Consider the following 19,517-nt stretch of genomic DNA (forward strand, 5'->3'; position numbering starts at 1 on the left):
GAGCGGGTGAAGCGGGACCCACCTAAGCCCACCTCACTTTCTCGCACGCTCGCTCGCGCGCGCGCTCTCTCTCTACGTGGACTGTGCTCTTCCGCCTGGATGCTCACAGGCGGCCCCCCCCCATTCCTCCTCCTCCTCCTGTGGCCACCCTCGCCCCCACCCCCGCCCGCCCCATACACACGAGCACGCACCTGCAGATGCGGAGTCTGCCGAGACGACCTCTCCCTTTACGCAGCCGCTGCGATGTAATCCCACCAGCGTGCAGGTCGATGGGCGTATACGCCCACCGCGCCTTCAGGTGGGTCGAAACGGGGGGCGACATGTCTGCAGGGGTCACTGAGACATGCCCTCGCATGCCCACCCCTCCCCCTCCGCCTCTTCACGTATTGCCTCCCTCTGCCGCACCCTCTCCTACCCTGCAACTACGCCCACACATACAGCCGCTACGCTCACCGGCAATTGCCCCCTCCCTCGTCAATAAGCAATACCATGCAGCCCTCGAGGACTGCTACTGCCACGCGAATTCCCCTCGCGCAGCTACAGCATCGACCCTGGCGTGCAGCATCATGGTCGACGGTCATGCCAGTCGCTCCGCTGCTCCTTGTGGCGTCGTCGCTGATAGGTTTGTCCTCTTCACGCTCAGCTCATGCAACTGGTTCTGCGGAGGCAGGGCCATCAGCGACAGCATTGCGAGCGAGCGCGGGGCGCCACGCACTGTCGAGCACCACCATCTTTGATCTCCGAGGCGCTGGAGTTTCCACGGCCTCGCTGCAACCGGGAGTCCGGCGGTGCTACGCAACTACCGCCACAACGTCGACCCAGGCCAGTACGCCAACAGCAACTCCGTCAGCGGCAGGGAGTGTGTCAGCATCCTGGCGCTCAAAGCAACCACGGCACCACCAGGTGATTGACCTCGGCAATAGTTTGTCGGTGGTGGTCCCTGTCGTGGGTCGTTCACCCACGCCGTCTTCGCCGAGGCACCATCGGGACAATCGCCGGCACCATAGCCACACAAGAAGCAAAGCCACCCGTCGCCACCGCCACAGCGCACCCCACGTCTCCACCAGTGACGGCCGTACAGAGGCCAGTGCAGCGGACGGTGCCGTACGCGTACACTCGCAGCACGAGTCGAAGCAGACGCCTCAGGCTCGAACGCATCCGCGTCAGGCAACCTCCTCGTTGTTGCTGCCGTCCCCTCACCAGCAGCAGCACGATACACAAGGAGCGCTGGAGACCAACCAAAAAGGGCTTCTGCGCATTCCTCACACAGCGGCCGAGGCGGTCGCGCTGCTCGAGTGTTCGACGGTGCTGGAGGCACTCGAGGCCTCTTCTTTGTCTCACGTGCCGCCGCACTCTGCAACACCAGCTGCTGGTGCTGACAACGTGCGCGCCAACTTTGAAGAGCTGCAAAATCGAGCGCTTCCACTTCTCTTCCACCTCGCGCAGACTGCCGCCACGCCGTCGGCTCCTGGCGCTGCCGGAGAAGTCGTGGCAGCCACCAACGCAGAGCTGGCAACGGCGCTGGAGTGCTTGGCAACCCATCTGCAGCACATCGCAGCGGCCGCACGTACGGATGGTCGCCGGCACGTATCGGCGCTGCCGCCGGCAGTGGTGGTGGCGCTCTGGGTACAGGTGATGCCGTACGTGCACCGATGCGTTCACAAAGGAGAAGCATCACCACCGCCGCTACAGCCGAAGCTCGAAGAGATGGACGGAGGCGCGCACGAGTGCGCAGGCGAAGCAGAGACCTCAGTACTCGGAGACGTCGAGGACGCCACGACTGAGCTGCGGAATGGCACGGACGCTCTTACGTCATCGACGGCTGCGTCCAAGACCCTCGCCGTCTCCGCGAATTCAGTGAAGAAATCCGCGTACGTGTCGCTCCGCCGCGCCATTTCCCTGCACACACGGCGGATTGCATCACTGCTGCCGCCACCCGCCCTCGCGCTCGTGCTCACGCGCATGTACCACTGCGGTGCACTCGCCGACGACATCCTCGGCCCAATCGTCGCCGACCATATCGAGGCACTGCGGAGGAGTGCGTCCGATCACGCGACAAGTCACGGCAACTCGATCGCGGCGCTGCGACAGCGTGTCCTTCGACTGCCCGACGGCGACGGGCGAGACGCGGCCCCACCGGTTGCCGGTTTCACTGGAGCCGCGGCCGTGACCATGGCGCGCCTACTGGGCCGCGCTGCGACACCCGGTCATCACCAACTCCACCGGTTCTTCCACCTTGCGTTGCTGCCGGAGGTCACCCGAGTGTTAGCGTGCGCGGCAGAGCGGGCCGTGCAGAGCGCTGCCGACGAGGCGACTGGGGAAGCTGCCGAGGTGCCCCCTGGCGCGGACGCGCTGCTGGACTTGACAGCAGCTCTGCGTCACTACGCCGTCTCGGGACACGCCGTCACGCACCTGACGACGCTTTGGGTAATGCACTTTGCGGATCGTCAATGCCAGGGCGATGCCGCAGCCGCCTTATTCGTGGAGTGCGCTGCTTTACTGCGGGCTGTGTCAAGCGCTCCGTCAGCGTCGAACCGCACGCAGCGGCGACGAGCGCGCCACATCAGCCCTGACGGCAGTCACGGTGGACTGAGCGCCACTCAGCAACGGAGGCGACTGCTGGAAGTGACGGAAGGGGACTACTACCCCTTGGTGGACGTGGCGTGCGCACAGGTGTGCCGATTGTGCAGTCATGCACAAAGCTGTGCCGACACCAGCAACACGGCGGCACTGGCCTCGACGCAGCTGCTTGCGCTGCTGTGTCTACTGACGCGTGTGAACAGTCCGCACTGGGCCGAGACGTACGAGGCGCTCGCCAGCGCTGCCCTAGCCGCACTGACCTGCGCTGCCGCCTCCCTTGCCGCCGCCGCCGCCCCGTCGCGGTCAGAGGAGGAGGTGCTAGAGCAGTTGCTTCCTCTGACCGATGCGCGGCGCACGTTGCACGCGCTGCTGCACCGCGACTCCCTCATCCCTGATCACCCACTGCATCGTGTGCTGCTGCGGCGTCTTCTGTACTCGCCAGCCGCGATGACGGACACCGCAGTGGCGTCACAGGTGCTGCTGGGGCTGGAGTTGATGGTCCCTGTGGAGGTAAGAAGCGCACACGCCGATGAAGGCTCAGCAACCACCGCGGCCCCCGCGGTAACAGACGACAGCAGCCGCAGCAACGACGCTCTTACGGCCGCCACCGCCGCCCTCAATCCATCTGCTGACCCAACGGAGGCGCTTGTCACAGCCACGCTTGGCACGGCAGCCAAGAGATTGCTATCCACGGTCGTCATCACTCCTGATGACCGCCACCGCGCCCTGCAGGTGTTCCGTCGACTTGGCCGCTCCATCAAGCCCACCGCCTTCATGGCGGGGCTGTGCGTCGTCCCGCTCGACACGCTCCCTCACACCGCGCAGGTTGCTGTGGTGAACCACCTCACGTCTGTCGCCTCCGCTGTCTCCCCGTCGTACTTGGTCAAGGGCATGGAGGCGGTGGTCCGCCAGCTCCCTTCGTCCGTAGTCGACGATGTGTCGGTGCAGCACTGGTTTTCCCGCTTCACTGCCCGGGACGTCGCGCGGCGTATCGACCCTGTCGGCTGTGCCGTGCTGCTGAACATACTCTCTTCAAATCCGCGGTACCAGCGCAACTGCGCGCTGGCGAAGGAGTGCATTACACGCCGCATTGGCGTGGCGCTGCGGCAGACAGGGGAGGACGGCGCAAGCGGGGCTGTTGCTGGCGCCGTGTCTCTCGAAACGCTCCCGTACGTCGTGACGTCCCTGCAGCGCGCCAACGTCTTCCTACCGCAGTACTACTCACGTGCTTGTCGACTACTGCTTGGCCAGGTGGAGCAGGCGTCTCTTGGCGAGATCCTGGAGTCGTTTGCGGTAGTGGCGGAGGCGTACATGAACCGCCAGCGTAGTGAGGCGCAGGCGAGTGTCTTCAAGGATGTTTGGGAACTCCTGCGTGGTCGCGTAATGGAAGAGGCGAGGCGACTGACGGCGCGAGAGACGCTCACGGCCATCAACGCGTTTGCCGCGCTCGATGTGACGGACAAGGCCCTTTTCGGTGTCCTCGTCTACCAGCTTTGGGCGTGCCTGCGCACAGCGGAGGCGGCAGTGGCCGACGCGGCTGCCACGACCAGCGACGGCGCCGAAGCCGCGGAGGCGCACGTGCGCAGACGTGTGCAGGCTGCCCAGCACGTACTGCGCGCCCTGACACCGAGCGCAGTGGCGGTCGTGACAACCGTGCTCTTCGCCAGGAGCGACGCCCGTGCATCTGGCGCGGCGCAAGCGCATGTGGCGACGGCGGTGGGCGGGGTAGGGAAAGGTGAAGACGAGGATGGCAACCTTGTTTGCTCACTGCTCCCATGGATGCTTCTCGCTCTCCGGGACTGCCACACCGAGCTCTACCCGGTAGATGTGCTACATTTGATGCCATCGCTCCTAGAGCATTACGCAGCCGCAGCTGCAGCTGCAGTCGAAGACCCCAGTGCACCCTCGGGTCATGGGGACCGGCACGCAGAACTATTGCACGCTGCCTACGATGCCTGCCGGAACACGTTCCTCCTCATGTACGCCCTCTTGCCTGACACCGTCACCGCAACGCAGCAGCCTCTGCTACCTGTGGCGGAGCAGCAGCGCATTGCGGAACAGCGTGCGCAGTGGACACCGGCGACGAAGCTGTCCGTGGAGGTGGTGCCTCGTCCGTGGTTCGCGTCCTTGCTTGTCAGTCTCAGCAGTGCCGCCCTCCTCGACGACGCCGTGGCGCTCGCGTGCGTGCGGCGTGCGTGTACACGGCGCGTCTGTGGCAGTCTTCTGCCCATCTCACAGCTCGTTGACGTGTGTTTGAGCCTCTGCTGGCTAACCACCTCAACGGGCCTCAGCGCAACCACCAACGCCGCCAGTGCTAGCGCCACCGCGCACAGTAACAAGGGCGCGCAGGCCCCCGCAACGCCGCCCGTTACGTGCGCAGACGACCTTTCCTCCTCGTCGCCCTCCTCCGCGCTACCCACGCCTGGTACTGTTCTCCGCAGTGCGATGGCCACGGTGCTCTCCGCGCTTTGGAAGCGCAGTGACGAGCTCACAAGCGCGCAAATCAGCGCGCTGCTGCGCTGCCTGCGCGACACCTACGGCGCCGAAAAGGTGGACGCCGACTTCGTAGAGCGACTGGAGGCACAGAAGGCGCTGCTGCTCGTGCAGGGCCAGCAGATGAGGTCGAGCGCCGCACCGACGAGCTCCCTCAGCGAGGCCAGGGCATCGAACGGCAGCGGTGGCGTCGCTAGCGACGTCTCCTCACCACACCAGCAGAAGCCAAAACCTGTCGCTCAAGTGGATGCAGAAGACCTCTTCAGCACGATGTAGTACGTGCACAGGCACCCCGCTCCACGCCCATTCCAGCTACGCGCGGGTCAGCACCTGCGTGGGTCGCACTCGAGATGCAGAAGCGCTTGTTTGCTTCGCTTCGTCGCCACTCGCGCCGCTCTGTGTCACCACAGTAACGCAGTAATGAGGTGAGAGGAAAGAAAATGGGCTCGAGCGCACACCTGCGCTGAGGCGCATCACGCACCAACCTCCGCCCCCCCCCCTGAGCAGCGGCAACACCCCGAACGGCCGCAGTGCCTCACCGGGGCGCTACACAGGCGAGGGGGGCCATCGAGATGATGAGCGATGCCTCTTTCGTTGTGCGTGTGTGCGTGTACGAATCACCCTTTCTCTCTCTCCCCTCCCTGCAGCTTCACCACCACCCATTTGGTCAACCGTGGCGAGGTTACTTCTGCAGATGCATAGCCAAGCGGCACTCCCCCTCCCACCCCGACCCAACCCACCCCGCACATCACGGCGGCAGAGACGGCAGCCCTCACTACCGCCACCCCGACCCAACCCGGAACCCACTGTGTGACTCTGATCTACAAGCAGAGACGCTCATGCATGCGTGCGTGGCGAAAAGCTCGCGACTAACGTATATCTCTGATCATAATACAACGCATAGGTGCACCTGCGAAGGGCAAGTGATGACGCATCGCGCTTCGCGTCGCCTCCTGCTCCCCCCCTCCTCCCTCCTCCTCTCCCTCACCACCACCGAGTGAGCAAACGCGCTGGCCTCGTCCGGGGGAGGGAGAGGAGGGGGGAGAGGCGCCACGCACGCGTCTGCTGCTGTCGCTTCTCGCCTTTCAGGGCCTTTCTTCTATCGGCCGCAGTTATTCGCGCACGCCAGTCGCGAAGTTCGGTGGCCTTTTCACTTTCCCTCGGGTCTGCTATGATGGGGGAGGAGATCAGCTGGTGTGGCGACCTTGTCTGTTTCCTTACGTCGCCTCCTCTCGCCCTCCCCCCCCCCCCTTCCCTTCCCACGTCGTGTCAGCCACCGGGTGGAGAGACGTGATGAGCACACGGAACGGCGGGAGAGTGCTGCAGCCCTGCGCGCGCTCCCCCCTCCCTCTCTGCCGCGCGACGTCCAAGCGGGTGTTGGTGGTATATCGCCCCTTACAAGGGAAAAGGATGGACGGGAACCCCTCAACTCAGCCATCACCTTCTCAGCCCCCCCCCCTCCCTCTCCCTCCCTCCCTCTCTCCTCTTGCGCTAGCAAGGGCAGAGGCTCGTCATACACCAGACATCCGTACACACCCCGAGACAGTGACGGAGGGGGAGGGGGGTGACAGACATTAGGCTCCTCATTCTCCCTCCCTCTCCCTCCCATCCCTTCTCCTCGCCTCGCACGTCTCCGCGGGGACTTCCTCGGCAGCGTCATCACGACTGTCGCAGCTGAACGTAGCGCGCAGACATACGCACAAAGAGAAGTACTGAAAGGGAGGCAGTCAGTGGGGCTTCTGTGTGTACCTGCGGCTGATGCTGCCAGGGTGCCATGAGCGTGTCGATGCCGTCGCTGTCAGGCGCCGCCACTGTCTCCGCCGCCGCTACGGCATGACACTGTCGATGCAAGCGCGGCTCTCGGCGCCACGCAGCAGCACCGCCGCCCAAGCCGTACTGCCCCGCCGTGAGCAGGCGCCAACAGCTCAGCAGGCAAACGCTGGCAGCATCAGCATGAGCAGCCGAAGCAGCAGCAGCAGCGGCGGCGAGAAGGGCGACACTGCGGCCATGCCTGTCACGGTCTTCGTGCAAGCAGCAGTCGGACAACGATGATGTGGAAAACGTCAGCGGTCGTGCCAGTCGCGCTCGTCAGTGCAATCGGCGCCGCGCAGCGGGCGTTGCACTAGCCATGGCACGAACGGCCAGTGCCGCCGCCGCCGCCGCCTCGGTGGGTGCGACCGGCGTACTACCACCGCAAGTTGCGGCGACGTCAGCCCCGGTCGTGTTGGCGCCGACAGCAAACAACACGAGCAGCGACCCTGCAGAGCATCGAGCCACCACTGGGGCTCAGCCGTGCTGAGCTGACCCGGCAGGTGAGCGAGCTGAACGTGTCGCCGCCGCTGCATTATCTATAGCAAGTAGCACTTCAGTCGCCGAAAGCGGCCTGGAAGAGGATCAGAGAGAAATCGGCGCGATGAACGCGCAGGCCACGACACAGCAGATCGAGCCCTTCGCCAAGAGTTCCACCGGCGACTTGGTGCTCGTGTATCACTACATCCTTCCCCGCGGTGGGGCCCCGCCGCCGGACATGCTGTCATGGAGGGGAGAGGGGGGGAGAGAAGAACGTGTGTGACACACAAACGCAAAGCTGCTGGCGATGCGCTCTGGCGGCAACGAGGGACTCGCGCTGCTGCTTGTCCACTTCCTGCGGCATTTGGCGCGGGACAGGCCGACTTACGCCATTCGCGGCAGCGGCACCATCTGCCGGCAGACCATCATGGTGCCCCACGCCTTCGATGACGCCGCGTGGATGCTGATCGACACCCGCACCGGCTGGATCGTGTCGGCCGGCAAGCCCTATGGCACCGTACTGCGGGGACGTGTACATGGTAATCTCCCATGATCAGCTGTGGGCGAATGGGCAGCTGTCAGACTTTCCGCACCGCATGACATGGGACCTTGCGAGCCCGGCGCACGGGCTTCCGTGCTTCGACAACGTCAAGGACGCGCGCATCGCCGTATGCACGCCCGCATCTGTTCGCAATCCAGCGCGAAGTCCTGGCATTCCACGTGGACGACCCTGTCCAGTCTCGTGAGATTGAGCTGGAGTTGCGCGCCTGGGCAAAGAAAGCGCTGCTGACGTGGCGCAGAGACGATCCTGCGAGAGCTGCTAGAGCTGGCCAAGAAATGGCGGTGCTCGTGCGCCGACATCACCCTGAGCACCGGCGAGCTGGGGAATGACACCATCTTGGAGCTGCGCCGGCAGCAGCCGAAGCGTCGTCAACGCGCCACCACTGCCATCAACGCCGAGCCAACGGCAGCATACAGCGCGAGAGGGGGCACCGATGAACACGCGTGGGAGAGAAGGCTGCCGCCTCTGCTCCACCAGAATCCACCACCACCAGTGCATCCTCGCGTGCGAGCCCGCTCCGACTGCTCGGCTCACCCGTAATGGGTTCCCACAACCTGTCTGATCCGCAGCTCCACGAGCTGCTGCAGCAAGTGTTGGAGTGCGCGGTGCATGAGGTGTGGGCACGAGAAAGTGCGAGACGGCACGTACGTGAAGAGCTACACGGGTGACGTACGCGCTGTCTCGCACTTTCTCGTCGCCATCTGTCGTGGTTGGTGACCCGCTCCGCATGACCAGTGATGCGACCCGCTCGAGGGAGGGGGTGCGAAGGTGGCAAGGAAAGGGGGGAAGGCGATGCGTGCCTCAAGCCGATGGGATGACGGCAGAGGCAGCGGCGTGTGTGCCTGTGCTTTGCGATCCACACCACCCCCCACACGCACACACACACACACACCCACTCCCACCTCCCTCTCTCCCTCCACCCTCCCTCCACCGCTCACTACGCGTGCCTGCGTGTCACCATAGAATGACGATGGACGGAGAAGTGAGCGGTGGAGGGAGGGAGGAGAGACACACACACGCACACACACGTGCGCGCAAAGAAAAGACGTACCGACGCAGACGTGCATCTCTCGGTGTCGGTGGATGGGGAGAGGCGGAACGCGTGCCTGCACGAACGAGTGGTGGACCAGCAATGCACAACAGCACCCGCGGCAAGTGTATGAAAGGGGGGAGAAAAGGATGAAGAGGCGCCCCCCCACACACACACCCCACGCCTTTACCCCCCCCCCTCAACGTGTGTGTGTGTGTGTGTTTCTCGGCTGTACACAAGTGCACACCGGCCTCTTTTCCCCCTCCCCTCCCCTCCCCCCTCTCTCTCCAGCCACCATCGACGACAGGCGCCACCACCCCCGCTCCACACGCACACACACACACACACACACACACACACACGCACGCACATAACGAGCGAGAATAGGGACGATGATATCCAAGGCCGCCTTCATGATGCAGGACCACGTGCGGCGCCACTACGTCATGATCACAGATGTGTGTAGCCCAAGCACATTCTTCGTCCGCGGCCGGCTCCCCTTCCCTCAAGGCCTCATGGCCATCGCGGTGCTCTTCAAGAACAAGCGGCCGGCCGACCTCTACGCACACCCATACTTCATCGAGAAGCAGAGCGACCCTTCCCAGCCGTCGCCACAGCTGCACCTAACGGAGGAGTCGCAGGGCATCATGAAGGTCATGAGCGGTCTCCGCTACATGCGAGACGACAATGCGAAGCTCGACAACACGATGGTGGTGGTGACCGACTACAAGGTGGTGGTGGAGGGACGCATGCCGAGCGTGCCGCAGGCAGTGTCGACGGTGCCGGGTGGACCGAAGATCTCTCCGGCGCAGGACGCAAGCGGCAGAGGCGCAGAAGGGCACAACCTCGCCACAGGTAAGGCCGCGGGAAGGTCGTCGGGACTCACGTTGGAGCAGCGCGCCATGCTGCGGCGTACCGTTCACCATGTCACACAGATCCCTGGCGGTGGTGGCGATGCCGGCTTGGGTTTCGGTGGCATGCGCAGTCCCTTCGTGGCTGCCTCGAGGCCGGCAGCAGCGCCATCAGTGGGGTCGCCGTCAAGGCCACCAAAGGCGAGTGTAACAGGGGGAGCGCGTACCACCAGCGACAGTCACTCGTCCACGGCTAGCAGTGATGCGGCCTCCACCGCGATGCACAGCGTAGTCCCCGGCTACTCCACCTTTCCCACGCCGGAGGACTGTGCGACGGATGCGAGGATGTCGTATCGCTATCTCAAAGCCGCCATCTTCGGTCGGCGCGCTCTGGAAGAGGCGGAGGAGGCGAGCCCAACGCGTGATATTGACGTGCCGGCGTTGTTCGAGAAGCGCGTTGGCGGCTATACAGTCCTGTACAACCCTATCGAAGTCAACGAGCGGACATTCGTAGAGCTACTGCTCAAGCTGCAGCAAGAGGAGCGCGTCGTGAAGGCGATCGTCGTGCCGACGCGATCGGCGTGGCGTCACCTGCAAGTGTGGGCAGACGTCTTCCCTGACGCGGAGCTGATCACCAGTGGCGAGGTACCGCTGCTACCGGCGGTAGCAACGTGGCCACCTCTTAGTAGAAGTGGCAGCAGTGGTGCCGCCACCTTGCCTGGCTCTCCCTCGACTGCAGCTGCGTCAGCAACGGAGTGGCGCGGCGGGTGCCAAGACATGGGCAACGGCATGACCGGACTATCGTTTCCTGAGGTGGACCTGGAGGCCGAGGCGGCGCTTGAGCGGCAGCGTGCGGACGAGGCAGCCGCGAAGGCGAGGGCCACAGCGGAGGCGGCGCAGCGCGAGCGGTCAAGCGCGCCGGATAAGAGTGACCGAGAGGTGGACGATGACGACGACGACGAAATGGCTGGGGCAGGTGGCGCTGACACGGCATCCGAGCAAGCGCGACGGGCGATGTTGCGCCGGCAACGGCAAAAGATGAAGCTGCGGCAGGAGATGCGCGCCGAGGACGCGCGAGTGGAGGCAGCGGCATCAGCGGCCAAGTGGGCACCCGCAGGAGTGTTGGAGGGGGCCCAGGCGAGTGTCAGCACTATGCCCGCCACATCCCCAGATGCCATCAGCAACGACAGCGGCGACCCCGTTGACGTGCTGTGGAGCGACGTCTCCTTCTTCCTCACAGAAAAGCGCACGCAGGCTGTCGGACTGCGCGAGGGCGATGCATGGCGCCTGCGCATCCTCGCACCACGCGACACATCGAGGCCGGAGCCGCCAGTCGATATTCTGCGCCTCACCCCAACGATTGAACTGCTACGCATCCCCGGCGACTCTGCAGTGGAGGAGTACGTGCTGTTTGACGCGAACAGCAACAGCCTCGCGTGCACGGACCTCTACCACGGCGAGTACGCCGACCTCGACCCAGCAAACTCGTGGATGTGCCGGGTGTGGTTCAAGTTCATGAAGCGTGGTGACTACAAGCACAAGGGCCTGGTGCCGCGCTACAAGTGGCTCCAGGTACTGCAGCAGGGATCGCTCTCCGTGATCCAGTCGGCCATTGACGAGCTGACGCGTCGGCGGCCCATCAAATGCGTGCTCAGCGCACACGGCACCCCGCCACTGAACGGCGACGACGCCGTCAACACGCTTCGACGTCAGTGGAACTTACCACCGCTGCACCCCACGGAGAGGCCGCGGGATGGGCGCAAGTAGGGGGAAGGGAAGAGAACGGACGACCTGCGCCGCCGCTTTCCCTTCACCTCATCTCTGACAAAGACGTGGGTGCGCACAAGCGCGCGGATGCCCTTGGCTTTGCTCGCACAGCGTTGTGCTGCTCGACAAGGAGGAGGGAGGAGGAGGTACTCGTTTGGGTCGGGGATCACGTTGATGTTGACACTGACCCATCTATGTCTTAGTGTGCGGCATATCTCCCTCTCTCTCTGCGCCTCTTCTTCACATGACAGCGCCCTATGGAGTTCGTGTCGGTGTTAGAGAGGGAGGGCGAATGTGCCCCCCCCCCCACTAACACCCCGGCGTGCACGCCTCGCGCGCATCAACTCACACACGCGTGCCTGCAGCACACGCATTCAAGGCTGGAAAGGTAGCGGCGGGAGGAAAGGCCAAACAACTTCCTCGGCAGCCGAGAGAGATGTTACCCATTTATGGCGTCGGGCACTGTGCAAGCCTGGCTGCCAGGCCAGACGACGCGGCGGCATGTTGCGCCCAGTCATTGGGGGGAAGGGCTACTGGCCGGCATACAATCCTCGTGGCGCTGCAGGTGACCGGCTGCTGGGAAACGCAGGTGGGTACGTCGCTAAGTGACTTGATGTGCGGAGGGGACGGGGGGCTGGCAGATTGTGCGGCTCTTCTGCCGGAAGCCGCTGTACCACCACCACCACCGCCGCCGCACTCCCCTCCACACACCCGCTCCCTCTCACAACAATCACCGCCCCCAACCAAAGCCATCGCGGGCCCATACGTGGCGCCACCCGTCATTCATGTCGCGCACTCCGCTCCCCTTTTCTCCGATTTTTCCTCTGACCTGCGCGGTTGTCCACACGCATGCGTGCTGCCCCTCCCGCGCCACCCCTCCCCCCACTTCCTCTCCTCCCTCGTCCCGCTTTCTCTCCTGCTAAAGGGCCACCGACCATCATCGGCGACTGCCGTAGCCGCGCCCGGAGCTTCCTCCTCATTCGCAGCTCTCGCTCTTTCACTCAGCGATCGCGTGCGCACTGAAGCGATCGCCCTTTGGGGTGCTGCGTGCTTGGGAGTTGGGGGGGGGGGGGGGGTCGTTGTGTCTTTCATGTCACCGCCGCCGCCGCCTTCTTCTCGCAGACGCCATCCTACTCAGCCCACCATGCCGCTTACCAGCACCTCCCTGCACTGGAGCGAGGGCAACAGCGGCGGCAGTGACGTGAACAGCGGCTGCCGCTCCTTGTCGAAAACCAGCAGCCACCCCAACCACTTCACTAGCCCTGACCGCAGCAGCAGCAGCAGCAGCCGCTTTGCCATGGCCCGCCCGCAGGACGCAACAAGGGATCAGCGTACCGCCAGCATGAAGGCTCGCTTTGAGTGGTTGAAGCCCTGGCGCACACCACAGGACTGCCGCGAGGGCGGCTTGACTCTCCTGTACAGTATGCAGGACATCTTAGCGAGGCAGGCGGGCATGCACGAGCCCCACGCTGTGCGTTCCACCGGAATCTCGGCGGCCTCGACGACGAGCTCGTGTCTGCATCAGCATTTCTGGCCCCCGCCTGCAAGAGGCGGCGGCAGCGTTGGGAGGGAAGGCTCATGTAGCGCAGCCGACAGTGGCGCGAGTAGTCTTGACCAGCGCAGCCGACGCGGCCGCGGTGAGCGCAACGGCTTATTTGCAGGGAGCGCACCGTGCCTTAGGAATGACAGGCTGCAAGAGGTCCCATCACCAGTAGATGTGGAGAGAACACCCCCTTCGCCTGTCGTTGAAACCGCCGCGACTGCGGCGCTGGCGGCAACACGGACAGCCATGGCACCACTCCTAACCCCACCACTGCCGCTCTCCTCCGCAGCCTCAGTGCCACCGATGGTGCCGGCCATCCCACACTTTGAGGAGGTCAAAGCAGAGCAGGAGATGATCAGCCAACGTCAGCAGCACCCGCACCCTCGCAGCGAGGCCGCGCGGCGTTTACGCCGCGCCTTGGCCAACTCCGATGACGACGACGCCGGCTCAAGCGGTCCCCACCACCCAGAGGCGAGCTGCGCGGGCGGCAAGTGCGACCAGACGGCGCGTCCTGGTGACTCGCGACATCACCCGTGCCTGAGGGACGAGTGGGACTGTAGCGACGGCAGTGAAGATGAGCTGCAATCCCCTCTGCGGCGGCGCAACGCAGCGAGTGGGTTCACCGACGAGGTAAGCGAGAAAGATCGAAAGACAAGCTGTGGCGACGGTGGCCACCTCGCCTGCGTGCCAGGTGACACGCTGCACCAGCGCTACACCCTCCTCAAGGTGCTTGGCGTTGGTCGCAGCAGCCGCGTGTGGCTCGCCGCCGACCTCGAGCAGTGCTCCTTGGCGCGTCGCCAGCTCATCCGCGAGCTGGGCGAAGGAGAGGTGAGGCGCCTGTTCAGGACGTCGGAGCGGCCAATGTTCGTCGCCATCAAGGTGTTTCGCTGTGACACGGTGTGCGCGGAGTCCGCCCTGTACGAGCTGCAGCTCTCCACGTTCGTGAAGGAAAGCGTGCAGCAGCAGCAGCAGCAGCAGCAGCGTTGCGCTCCCCCAAGTGCGTCGTATTCCGCTTCGCTGCCGCCCTCGCTGACCGCGGTAGCGCCTGCGGGCGACGGGCACGGGGGGCATCTCCAAGAGAGCAGCGACAGAGAAAAGTGCGGCACGTCATGGCCTCGTGACGGTGCCGCGGGCCGCACTCGCGTAAACCTGGTCTCCCCTGCTGTGCCCCGCCTCCCGACCTCCTCCACACCGCGCAGCTGCCCCAGCACTGAGGTGGCAGGCGTTGCCCCCTCGGACAACGTCGCATTCGCCAGGAGCGCCGCGGCGTGCACTACCGCTAGGGACCTCAGCAGTCGCCTCACGACGCTCCACCACGCCTTCGCCGTTGAGGGCGCCTTCGGGATTCATCACTGCCTCGTCATGGACGTACTCGGGGCCGGTGTCGACCGAGCGATCAACGAGGCGCACCTTGACGGCCTCCCTTCCGCCGTCGCACGCTCCATCATGCAATCGAGCCTTCAGGGGGCTGGCAGTGCTGGCGGCCTGCCATATTATTCATACGAATCTGAAGCCGGAGAGCCTTCTCTTCGCTGACCTCGAGGGCGACGTCACGGAGGAAATGCGCACTTTCAACTCCGCGCAGCTGCACCCAAGCCAGCGCAGCTGTCTCTGGAGGAGCAACTGCACGCACCGCCGTGAGCCCATGATGGATTTCTCACGCCGAAGGGAGTGGGAGAGCCTGCTGCACCAGAGCACGGCGCCATCCACGATGGCGGAGAGGACGGAAGTAAACACGCACAGCGTCCACGCCGCCAACCCCACCAGTGTGGGTTCGTCAAGTGAGCGCTCTGCCTCGTCTGTCACTGTACTCAGCACTGCCGCCGCCGCTGGCCACGATACACTACGCAGCAGCGCGCGCGAGGTCCGCGTGTCGGACTTTGGGCTGTCGCTTGTCGTTCCGCCGTGCTTGCGGCTCGGGGTGCGCGCGCTAGCCGACTATGCTGCCCACACCGGCAATGGTGGCGGCATGACGGACGACGAGCTTGTGCGCCAAGACCCTCTGCAGCAGCTTCACTGGTTGCACACGCAGCAGCAGGCGCGACTTTCGGGTCATCCGCGGCTCCGCGACACGACGGAGGCCGCCGCTGTCGCGGAGCCGCGGAAAGTGGTGCCGTCGAGACTCGGGTGGGGCGAGTGTGTCAGCACAGCCACCACTGTCTCACCACCGATGCTGGATATCGGCATAATGAAGGACTTGATCGACAAGGCAGAGCCCCATGCGCTGGAGCTACAGGAACCGCAAAGCAGCAACGCCGATGGCGGCGGCTGTGCAGCGGGCCTGGCGGCCAACGAATGCGACGAAGTCAAGGTGACAGATTTTGCCAGCGTGCCGGATGTGGGGGCAGGCAGAGCCGCTCGCCACGCCGCCGCAGCAGCAGCAGCAACCGCAACCGCAACGCCAGTACATCATCAGACCACCACCATCACGACGGACTCGGGGGTGGGAGACGAGCTGCTGCTGCTGCCGCCACCGCCGCCAGCCATACTGCGAACGGCGCTGGCGAGCCGTGCGGCTGATTCAGGCAGTGGCCAAAGCACATCGCTGGCAGCGGTGCGATCAGGACTTTCCACTTGGCGCTTGGATGGCAGCTGGGCCACACCGCAGCATTCAATAACCGAGTCGACCCGCTTAGAGAGGGTTGCCGTCGCAGCTCGCAACAGCGACAACGGCGCTACGCCATCAGCAGCTGCGACAGTGCTACGACGCCTCGAATGCGAGATCATTCGCCAACAGAACTACCACCGCGGCGCCGTCATCCAGAGTCGCGAGTACCGCGCGCCGGAGGTGCTGCTTGGGAATTTTTGTCTCCCCTCCTGCGATGTCTGGTCGATGGGCTGCATCGCGTACGAGCTGGTGAGTGGGCGCTTCCTGTTCGACTGCATCGCGGACCGCGAGTGCTTTGCGACGGCATCGTTTCGGCAACAACAACAACAGCAGCAGCAGCAGCAGCAGCAGCGACAAGGAACGGAGCGGGACCACACCAGTGACAGCAACGTCGGCGATAAGGGTACGCCGCAGCGCCAGGACAAGCGGGACGGGCAGTCCATCTATCTCGAGGACGCGGAACAGGACCTGGACGTGTTTCACCTCAAGGCAATCATGCGGCTGCTCGGACCACCGCCAGTGAGCCTCTTGCGTCAGCAGCCGATGGGGCTCTTCGTCGACAACTTCTTCGACAGCCGCGGCGACTTCCACTTCTGGGAGCGCGGCGAGGCCGAGGAGGCCGGCATACATTTGGCTGACCCATACCGCCAGCTAGAGCTGGAGTACGGGGCGGGCGGAGCTGCAGGTTCTGGAGCTGGTCGGCAGCGTTCGCCGCAGCTTCTGCCGCCGCGAACGTTGCCTCAACGCATGAACGACGTGACAACAGCGCCGCTCACCAACTCCCCCCCCCCCTCACCCTTTGCTGGTTTGACAGGGTTGCACGACTGTCTCGCCTACCACGGCCCAGGCGCCGGCGCCGATGCATTGTCTCCCAGCGCTACGCCGTCCACCCTGTGCATGGCCACGCCCTCTGCAAGCAGCGGCAGCAGCAACGCAGCAGCAGCAGCAGCAGCAGCAGCAACAGCAACAGCGAGGTGCGGTGCATCGGCCCAGGCGCAGCGCGACCCACAGGACACGAGCAACTACCCAATCAAGACACCAGGCTGGGAAGACGTGCGAGTTATTCTGCGTGATAAGCTCGACTCCGCTAAGGAAGCGGCGGACTTCGAGGTGTTTCTCAGCCGCTGTCTCCAGTGGGACCCGGCGCGGCGGGCCACAGCTGCGGAACTTCTCTCCGACAAGTGGATTATCAAGTACAGCGACATCGCCGCGGACGCGATCGCGATCGCGTGCGACGTGGAGAAGGCCAAAGAGGAGGGCTAGTGGTGGCTCAGATGGAAAAGAGGGGCGGCTGTAGCAGTTGCTCTACGTGTGTGCCCAACGGCAAGAGAAGCTCTCTCTCTCTCTCCACACACACACACACACACGCCCATGCCCGCGCCCTTCCGTCTCCCTCATCGCCGCCTGTCGAGATCCGGGGGAAGCGGTGAATGGAACGAGGAGGAGCGGGCAGGACCCACCGCACTCCGCACACATCGGCACCGGAAAGGGAGGACGTGTCGAACTCCGTCTCAGTCGAGAGGCCCAAACGTGCGTATGTGTGCTCAGGTGTGAATGACGAGGACTCCATGGATGACCTCATCACACGTCCTGTGCGCGCGCTGTGTCGGTCGCGCGCACCCCCCCCCCCTCCGCCTCTCCTCCCGAGGGTTCTTTGAGGAATAGCATTCACCCCCTCACCCCCCCCTCACCTCACCCCCCCCCCACCCCATCCATCCATCGTGTAGCGCCGCCTCATCCTCCAGCCCTGCAACCGTCGCAGCAGCGCTAAATCCGACTCAACGCAGTGGACTGAAAAAAATAGAGAGCGGCTACACCTTGCGAGTCGATGGCGATGTTGGAAGCCCTTGCCTCCGCCTCTTTCGCCAACACAGTCAGTCTCTCTCTCTCCCTCTCTCTCGCCCATATCTGCCTGCCACCCTCTGCACACACACACACACACACGCAGGCGTGTAGTGTATGTGGGAGGACGCGCCCCTCATTGGCGCTGTGCCCGTCTTGCCTTGCAGAATGTCGGCGGAAACGACGACGACCTCGACCGGCACGGCACGGCACGGCTCCCGACGCCGGGCACCGACTTACTACTACCAAAGCCCCTCCGCCGTCGTGGACGGTGACGTGCGGTTTGGCGAGGGCTGCGTGGTGCTGCCGCACGCGCGGATCTGTGTCTCACGCGGCTACCGACTACATGTCGGGCCGTTCTGCCTCTTCGAAGACTTCGCCGAACTCGTCTGCGACGGCGCCGCTACCACCACCACCGATCAGCCGCGCGCAGGGGACGCTCCTGCTCCCTCCGCCGCATCTGATCACGGGCACGCGGCCTCGCCATTGGCGAAGGCGGTAGTGACATTGCACATTGGAAGCCACAACCACCTTCACTCCTACGCTCGTGTGCACTGCACTGTCGCGGCCGCCACCCCGTCGCCGCCGCCGCTGGCGTGGCAGTTGATCGGCAGGGGCAACGTCTTTCACGCCTTCGCAGCTGCGGTGCTGATGGCGCTGCCGCACCCCTCCTCGAGCCGCTCTACGCCATCAGCCCCGCAGCTGCAACGCTTCTTAGGGGACTACAACGTCGTCACGACGCATAGCGCCGTGTCGCTGCCGCAGGGGGGCACCAGCACCAGAGACGCCTCAGCCCCTGCACCGCTGGCTGAGCCCGACGAGCGTGGTGGGCGGCTGAAGCGGTTAGACGAGCACAAAGACGCGGAACGACCCCTCGCACCGGCCGATCCTACTGAAGGCACAGCGGCGGCAGCCATGCTGCAGCGAAGCGTCGCCTCCAGCGCACTGTCACCATCATTAGCGGCACTGCCGGTGGAGTCGCTGCCTGGAGGCGCGTCAGTCGGCAACCGACTCTTTCGGAGCGAGGAGGACGATGCTAAGCTCAGCGGTGCGCATGTACGGACGCAACTGCCGCCAGCTGCATCCTTGTCGACTCCTCTGTCGCCTGCGGTGTCGAGCAATGCGGCCTCAAGCGCGTTCCAGCACGTCATCTTCTTCTCCAGTGAATTGCGCACTGACGGAGCTGCAGGGTCCTCGTCCACGGCGACGAGCGCCTTCGGTGTGCCCCGCTTTGGCGCTCGCAGCGCTGCGGAGCTGCCGGTGGTGGTTCAGCGCATCGCCGAAGAGGCGAACGCGGGCCCATCGACGACAGCAGAGGTGGCGAGAACGGCAGCACTATCAGTAAAACCACAGCCGATCAGCTCGGACTCGCCGTCCCCAGGAAGCATAGGAGCTGCACCACCAACAGCGGCGATGCTGGGGCCCTACATCTCCGACGTACACTCGGATCTGCGCTCGCACGAAGAGGCGTGCATCGTCAGCGAGGTGGAGCTTAAGTGTCGCCATTATATCCATCAGCTCCTTGACGGTCACGGGCTACAGCCAGTCGCGGCGCGGCTCGACGGCGTCTAAGAGTGGCGAGGAGGAACGGAAAAGAAGTGGTTGAAGGTCAGTGACACCCGTCATCGTTGGTGGGACTAACGGCATTTGTCCATCGCGCCACGCGCGTCCCTCTTTTCGATGCCGCGGATACCCGCTGGCTTGCAGATCCGCGTGCCGTCGCAAGCGAGAGATGGTGACGACAAGACACAGGCGGAGGCAACGACCCTTTACTTCAGCGCGATCGCCCTTGGCGACTTCTGTCCACCCTCCTCCCCCCACACACACACGCACGCACGCACGCATACAGCGAGAAGCGCTCTGAGAGGCACTGCCACGCAGAGGCGTGCGTGCATTCATGTCTTTATCAGTGGACGGGGTCCAACTCTCCTCCTACCGTACGTCGCGGCGCC

At 64.5% G+C, this 19,517-nt stretch overlaps 3 protein-coding genes and 1 pseudogene across 3 annotated transcripts; all 4 read left to right on the top strand.

Moving 5' to 3' along the window:
- Window positions 1-579: 579 nt before the first annotated feature.
- On the top strand, window positions 580-5,349 carry LPMP_010720 (hypothetical protein; the record flags this gene model as incomplete). The annotated part of the gene is made up of 1 exon (XM_010698412.1): window positions 580-5,349. One exon carries the CDS (start codon window positions 580-582, stop codon window positions 5,347-5,349), a length of 4,770 nt encoding a protein of 1,589 aa, XP_010696714.1.
- Window positions 5,350-9,346: 3,997 nt separating this feature from the next.
- Window positions 9,347-11,572, top strand: LPMP_010730 (hypothetical protein; the record flags this gene model as incomplete). The annotated part of the gene is made up of 1 exon (XM_010698413.1): window positions 9,347-11,572. The coding sequence occupies one exon, from the start codon at window positions 9,347-9,349 to the stop codon at window positions 11,570-11,572; it is 2,226 nt and encodes a 741-aa protein (XP_010696715.1).
- Window positions 11,573-14,262: 2,690 nt separating this feature from the next.
- LPMP_010740 lies at window positions 14,263-16,986 on the top strand (annotated as a pseudogene).
- A 696-nt stretch (window positions 16,987-17,682) lies between these two features.
- LPMP_010750 (hypothetical protein) lies at window positions 17,683-19,137 on the top strand (the record flags this gene model as incomplete). Its single annotated transcript, XM_010698414.1, has 1 exon — window positions 17,683-19,137. One exon carries the CDS (start codon window positions 17,683-17,685, stop codon window positions 19,135-19,137), a length of 1,455 nt encoding a protein of 484 aa, XP_010696716.1.
- Window positions 19,138-19,517: the final 380 nt, after the last annotated feature.

This window comes from Leishmania panamensis (genome assembly GCF_000755165.1).
Source record: "Leishmania panamensis strain MHOM/PA/94/PSC-1 chromosome 1 sequence".
NCBI lineage: Eukaryota > Euglenozoa > Kinetoplastea > Trypanosomatida > Trypanosomatidae > Leishmania > Leishmania panamensis.